We start from the raw sequence: 7,266 nt of genomic DNA, 5'->3' as shown, positions 1-7,266 counted from the left end.
CATATGCATTGAAAACAAGTGGTATTTTTAAAAGAAATATAGCACAAGTACAATTTTCAATTCAAAATAAAGTTTGTAAGATCTCAAAATATAAAACAAAAATTTTGTACAATATAATTAAAATAAACTGCTAATATGGTGACCTTTATACATTCACAATAACATGAGCTCAGACCAGCTGGTTAAAAATAACAAAGCAAGTGGCAAGTGAGACTTGGCGTGATATTTCGTATCTAATGCAGTGTTAGTTGTCGATGGTTTAAGGGTCCAGATACTTTTTGGACTACTTTGTACAGTTTAAAATACTTTTCACTTAAAAAATATATTTTTGGGACATTTACATGGTCTGCATATACATGCATTTCACACAACTGAACAAAGATTGACAGTCTTTCAGACAAAGAATCATAGTATTGTGTATTTGAATACTCCAGACAAAACTGCTCTGTAACAACAGAAGATGCATCTGTTAATGTAATCCAACCACAGGTGTGTGTGATACCAGTCCACCCACCATACATGTCTGGACTTTCCCAGTTCATTACCCCTACAGTACATTTTAGTGAATTAGAAAAGATAAATTCATTTATGCTTGTCATCTTTCTGACATCATATTTAAGAGTTTTGACTACGTTTCTTTTGAATAGCATCTTTATACGTATTTTATTATGTTTATACTTTTTGTTATTTAAAATAGTTAAATAAATTCAGTTTTTTACAGGTTTCATTCTTGTAAGTACAAAAATATGGACTGTGAATAATGTGTTAAGTTTAAGTTAAATTTAAGTTATTTTAAGCCATTATAGACATTTTTGCATTGATATTGAACCTACAACATTTAACACTGAAACATTTTTAATATCATGGCAAAAAACATGTAATGCAAAAAGTTTTGTGGGTTAATTCTTTTTTTCAATTCAAATTGTTGTACAGCACACCAAAACTGAGTGATGCTACCAAAATAAACTTTAATATAAATCCATTAAAATGTGTTTTTGTTTTTCATATATATAACATTTTAGATGGGATCATTTTATGGATTTATTTGTAATTCATTCATTTTGTTTTATTCATTTTTAATTTGAATTCAATTGTATGAATTAAACAGCTCATAAACATACTTTATAATATTTTAGTAATTGAAATAACCCATTAAACATGAATGTATTATGCAATCAATTAAGACATTTTCTCCTTATATAGAACCTTTTTGGCATGAAGGGTTCTTTAAAATTGAGTCAAGAACCCAAGAGTTCTATTTAGAACCCAATTGAACTGAAATTGTTTATTAAGAGTGAAGGTTGAAATAGGGTATTAGGGTTCGTGATGATAAACATTAATAATACACTTTAACTGGAGGTTTATATAATGGTAGCAGCTCTGATACTTTGGACCTGAATAATTAAAATGTGATTTCTTGGGTTCAATTATAACCTTTTGTAAATTAAAAAGTAAAATAAAAATAATGAAATTGAAATCGCTTATTTATTTGCAGGGCCGCAGGTCAAAGGCTGAAGGAACATGTGTGTATATAGCACAACAAAGATCTCATAATCACATGGTCACCGTTTAACAATAGTTGAAATGGTGAGAGGAAAAAGTGACGAGGCAAAACCTGACTCACCTCACACTACATCACACACTGCATTTCAAAATTATGAAGCAATACATGCCATTTGTCTTTGGAATCCAAGTAATGTAGTGGTTTTTCAACAGGTTAAGTGAGTTTTCAAAGCAGTGAGCTCATCACGCCAGTTTAGTATAAAAACCCCACACTCATGCATTCAGTACACAGCGGACGGTGGAAACACACACCAGACTGAAGCAAGAGTGAAGACTAGATCTACATCTACAACAGACAATAGACTCTCTGGTAAAAATCAATTCTGAACTCTCTTTACGATTAAATGCTTTACCAGCAAATATTGCTCTCATTTATCTGCTAGGCTATAAAAATGCTTCATGTTTTATAACTACTGTATGTTAAAATATGCAACAGTAATAATAAGCCAATTTGGTTGTAGAAAATTTAATGCAAAGTGTTTAGTTGCATGAGCGTCACTCTAGTCTAGACCAACCAGTTGCCTTGCTGAAGAGCAGAATTATTTAAAAAACAATATTTAAATAGCCAAATGGGATTGAACAACCAAGCTTGAAATATTGTCAGAAAAATGGCACAAACGGTTCCTTAAGGGGCATATTTTTACCTTATCTACCCCTAAATAATACAGTCCGCATTATACCTTAAAGCAGTAATAAGTATGTACCTTTGAGGATACCGCCTAAGGGGACATTTTTTGCAAATTTTTTCTGATTGTTCGGTTCCTTCATTGCAAGCATTTGATTGACAGTTAAACTGCAGAGTAGGATTGTTTCTTTGGACTAATTCATTGTTGTGCGTTTACCCTCCAGATATCAGAGATGAAGAGCGTTCTCCCAGTGAAGATGTTGTCGGCGTTGGCTCTGGTTCTGCTGGTGTTCAGTGCGACTGAGGGCCGGATTCTCAGTAAATGTGAGCTGAAGACTGAACTCGAGGCGGGTCTGGGAGGAAATCAGGGAGGAAGTGGGCCTGGATATGTCACTTCTGGGGTTGAAGACGTGACCGAAGGTGTTGTTGAAAATGGGACTGGAAGTTTGCCTGGAAATGGGACTGCGCCTGGAAATGCAACTGTAGACTTGGGCCTCGTCGCCAATAGTAAGTTTATGAGGGTAAACACTTTGAGTTGAATTCTAGCAATGGTACAAATGTAAGCAAAGGGTGTTTCTGTCTCTCTTTCAGTCGTCTGTTCTGTTGAGCGTGTTTCAAAGTTCAACACCAACCTGGTCACCGCCATCGGATCTCCAGCAGATTCCCGTCCCAGACCAGCACAACGACCCAATGAAAGACCAGGGGGAAGACCTGGTCAGGGCCGTCCCGGTGGAAGAGGAAAGAGATCCCCCGGTGGGGGGCGAGACAGGAATCCACCTAGCTTGTTTGGCGAAAGTTCAGAGGAGGATTCCAGCGAAAACTTTGCCACAAAACTGTTTGGGATCTTCCAGCTGAGCGATCGCTTGGCGTGCGATTCCGGATCCGGACAGAGTCTGAACATCTGCCGCATGAACTGCAGTGGTGAGTCACATGATACCTTCTTTCTCATGAGAAAACGTATGATTTCGCATGATTTGAACAAAAACGCATACTTTTTTTCAAAAGTCTCCCTGTGGTGAAAATCAAGATTTTAATGTTGTTGACTACATAGGGACTTTAAAAATAAGCATGACGCTTCACCCCTAAACCTAACGTAGATTAGGGAATAAGCAGATTGTATGAAAACATACAGATTAGATTGTACAAATTCATAGAAATTAGCCACCAGTTCGCAAAAAAATTTAAATAGTGAAATAGGAAATTGTGTTGATAGATTCTATACAGAAATTAGCATAAGCTGCTTTTCCAAACCGTTCTCTTTGCTTAACCGTTCTATTCTGTGCCGATCCGGTCCAGCCGGTACGGATATGGTTTCATGCACTGTGAAGCTGATAACAGAGCTATTTGTAAGTAATACAAATGCGTCAGTCATTGCATTGGTGAAGCAAGAGTTTACAGACAATATGAGATGTAAGCAACTACGTTATTGAGGATGATCAGATATTCCTTTTCATTTTTTAATTAAAATATATTTAAATTATTAACTTGCATTAACTTCGCTCAAATAGCACGCTTGGCCATCTACAGAGAAACCGGTAGCCAAGCAACAGACAAGAAGTGACCAATCATGAGTGGCGACATCATGCATTCTATCATTCCGGAATGAGAATTCCAGGTCGAGAACAGTTTGTAACCAAGCTCAGGTGGAAATATAACTGGAACTTTTCCTTACCGTATCGGCCCGATAGTGGAAAAGCGGCTAGCCTGTAGTTTCATCACAATTTCAGAGAGTCAAATTTGAGTGACGTCTCATGTGACTGGTCACAAATGTAATTGAAAACCGGATTGTAGAAAAAGGTAAAAATGCAAATTCATTCAATACAAACAATACACCAAAACCTAAAATAGTTACGAATTGCTGTAAGCTTGTGTTGATTGACCCAATATACACAATGGCACAGCCCCGTCGCAATTTCAGAATCATAGTACATTAACTTTGAGTGACGTCTCATAAATTTTGTCTTCTAAAGCTCTGATTGATGATGACATCAGGGATGACATCACCTGTCTGAAGACCCTGTTGGACAGCGTGACCAATGCGTAAGTTGTCAACTTCTCACATCTACAAATCAGTAGTCAATTATAACAGATGCAGGGTTTTGCTATTCACAGGATCACAGTCTAGGCTCCCTTTAGTAGTCACCACTCATTTGGATGACTTAGCTCAACTTTAGAGCATTGCCAAGGTCGCTGTTGCTTCAAATCTGCAAAATGAATTTGAATAGCAATGCATTTTAATTGCAAATTGCCAAATGTTTTCATTCTAATATAACTAAAATAAACTAAACAATTGTATTTTTCTCCCGATTACCCAATATCTAAATAATTGAACAAGTAATCGAAGCATGTTCAAAATGAGTAATATTCCTGGTCCGGTTTTCTTACAGCGCTGCTCCAGTCTTCGCTCCTCGGCCCAAAAAGAAGTAAGTCAAACAATTGAAAGATTGCACGAGTCAAGAGAAATACTGATTATAAATATATTTATATTTTACTCAATACTTGAAAGCTTTGAAGGTAAATAAAAATACATTTAGCTTAAATATCGTGTGTGTGTGTGTGTGTGTGTGTGTGTGTGTGTGTGTGTGTGTGTGTGTGTGTGTGTGTGTGTGTGTGTGTGTGTGTGTGTGTGTGTGTGTGTGTGTGTGTGTGTGTGTGTGTGTGTACAAAATATCTATTTCTGGTAAATGCAAAACATTTTTTTTATTATATATTGGGCAAAATAAATAAATAAATGTATGATGAAAAATAAGTACCTAAAACAATATATTTGGACCTTTTGGTTATTTTGAAATATGTATCAAAACCTATATCTGAAAATAATATAACATTTGGTTTCAAATATTTATAAGAGTATCTCATTAAGCAACATGATAAAGTCAAACTGAACTGGAGTCAATTGTTAGTCACATAGGTTAGAAGGCAATCGCTTATGTAAATTACATAAACTGGGTGCTCCTGTGTTTACAGTAGCATTCTACAACATTAAGATAAGCTACAGCAATAAGGCATACAAGATGCAAAGCTTGTTTTACAAGTTTGTTTTTATTGTCTTTCAGGAAGCACATGCTGTGTGTGAAGGAGTGCCGCAATGTCAATCCTTTGCAGTACTTTGCTGAGTGTGTCTAACGCGTTTGTTAATCTGCTGGGAAAAGCCTTTCACAGAGGAACTGCTATGTTCTCAGACTTCTACATGTCTTGTATTTCATTCTCTTCAGTTGCACTTGTCAAAATGCGCATGGAAAATGTTCTCAAAATAGCTACAATTTAGTTGCTTCTACATGTACAATAGTATACCTCAGAATGCAAATAAAACAATATTCATAAAACGAGTTCCTTGTCTAAGTCTGTCTTCACAATAAAAACATCAATAAATCAAAGTTTGCATGAGTGAAAGGTTGAAAGCCTTTCTGGAATGATTATTTGTGTCCTAGCCCTAACAATGTTGCAATTTTTGTTCAGTAAACCTCACACAGATACAGAGTTTTACACAAACGTTTTGTTCATCACGTAGCAAGTGTATATCATCCAAAGAGTCAGGATTTAGCTGGTTTTACATGGTCTAGTTAACTTGTGGATGTCGCAACTACACCATCTTTCTCTATTATTTCTTTACAGCATTTAACTCCCTAATTTTTTGGAGGGTGCAAAATATATAATTTCGTGTTGCCTTTATGTTCTTTTGTCTGACTTGAGCACCTGCCTCAAGCTTCATGATGACTCACAATAAAAAATAAACTCTATTTAACCAAATCCATTGTGCAACGCCCGTTCCTCCCATTAGCAGAGACATATTACATTACATATATTACATAAGCAAATTAGTGGCATTGATCATGTTAACTGCTTTGTACACAGTGTGCTCTTTGGATTCAGGCAGCATTACAGTCAGTCCGTCAGGCCATCGGGCAGTCCTTAATTGTCGAGCCCTGAAATCTGACCTCTGACCTGTAATGCTGCCTAAATCATAATCATACACTTTTCGTTCGTTGTCCAGAGGAGAACTGGCCCCGACTGAGCCTGGGTTCTTCTCCATTCTCTCACCTGAGTGAGTTTTGGTTCTTTGGCTTTTGGCTTGCTTAGTTCGGGACATTTAATATTCAACAAATTTTATTAACCTGACACCATAATATGAGAACTGAACTGAGCTGGATGATGACATCACTGTCTTCTCCAGAGCGGCTATATATAAATGAACTAAATTAACATATTTTTTACTAAAAAAAATTAACCATCACTGAACAGTGAGAAACAAACTTTGTTCTATTATTTTCCTGTTATCTCTGTAAAGCTGCTTTAAAACAATCTGTATTGTAAAAAGCGCTATATAAATAAAGGTGACTTGACTTGGATCGTTCTCAAATACAGTGTTGCCAAGTCCACGGACTACTTTTAAATTGTTGCTGCAGGTTTATTTTTATTTTTGTGGCTCGATTTCCCCAAAATAACCCACCCCCGAACATACAATTTCGGCAGTGAATTCGGGCCCTGACAGGGGAAATCATTGGGCTGTATATGATTTGGGCTGTTTTTATGCAGACCTGGCAACCCTGCTCAGATCAGAGCTGAATAACACAGTCATCAGGTGCAATTACATCAATTCTGAGTTTATATAATCAAACAACATATTTAAAGGAGGAATTGCATACAAGAAATATGATAAATAATAGTTGAAATTGTGCTTACAAAATTGTTTATTCTTTCATCTCGTTTACTGTTTGTCCTGTGCCACGTGGAATTCATATTTACATGCTGGGGAACAACAGGAAAAAGGTCTAAGCAAACCTTTTCCCCACAGTATTTGTGTACTGTTTGAATACACTCAAATAACCCTCACAGCGCAGCTCAGAGATTTGGATTGAGATACTGACTGAAATGGTGACAATTTCCACCTAAAGTTTGTCATACTGAACCAGTAAAGCATCTGAAGTTAAAAAATAAAGCTTTTATAAAACAGTTAGCTTATTTTATCTTAAACACAAGTGTTTGAAATGTAATGATCAGCATGCCATAAGCAAAGTTGCATGGAAAAAGAGACAAATATATCTAAGTTTCCTGAGAACAAACTCTGGATTACGAAA

At 36.2% G+C, this 7,266-nt stretch overlaps 1 protein-coding gene across 1 annotated transcript; it reads left to right on the top strand.

Annotated features, from left to right (window-relative positions):
• The first annotated feature begins 1,786 nt into the window (after positions 1–1,786).
• LOC143753971 (uncharacterized) lies at positions 1,787–5,514 on the top strand. Its single transcript, XM_077246912.1, has 6 exons — positions 1,787–1,873; positions 2,413–2,695; positions 2,780–3,109; positions 4,159–4,228; positions 4,576–4,611; positions 5,245–5,514. The coding sequence occupies exons 2-6, from the start codon at positions 2,422–2,424 to the stop codon at positions 5,312–5,314; spliced, it is 780 nt and encodes a 259-aa protein (XP_077103027.1). The 5' UTR covers positions 1,787–1,873; positions 2,413–2,421; the 3' UTR covers positions 5,315–5,514.
• The last annotated feature ends 1,752 nt before the right edge of the window (positions 5,515–7,266 follow it).

This window comes from Siphateles boraxobius, unplaced genomic scaffold, assembly GCF_051911475.1.
Source record: "Siphateles boraxobius isolate OS27281-9 unplaced genomic scaffold, OSU_SipBor_1 29, whole genome shotgun sequence".
In the NCBI taxonomy this organism is placed as follows: domain Eukaryota; kingdom Metazoa; phylum Chordata; class Actinopteri; order Cypriniformes; family Leuciscidae; genus Siphateles; species Siphateles boraxobius.
Note: the sequence above shows the minus strand (reverse complement) of the source record. Positions and strands in the feature narration are given on the sequence as shown.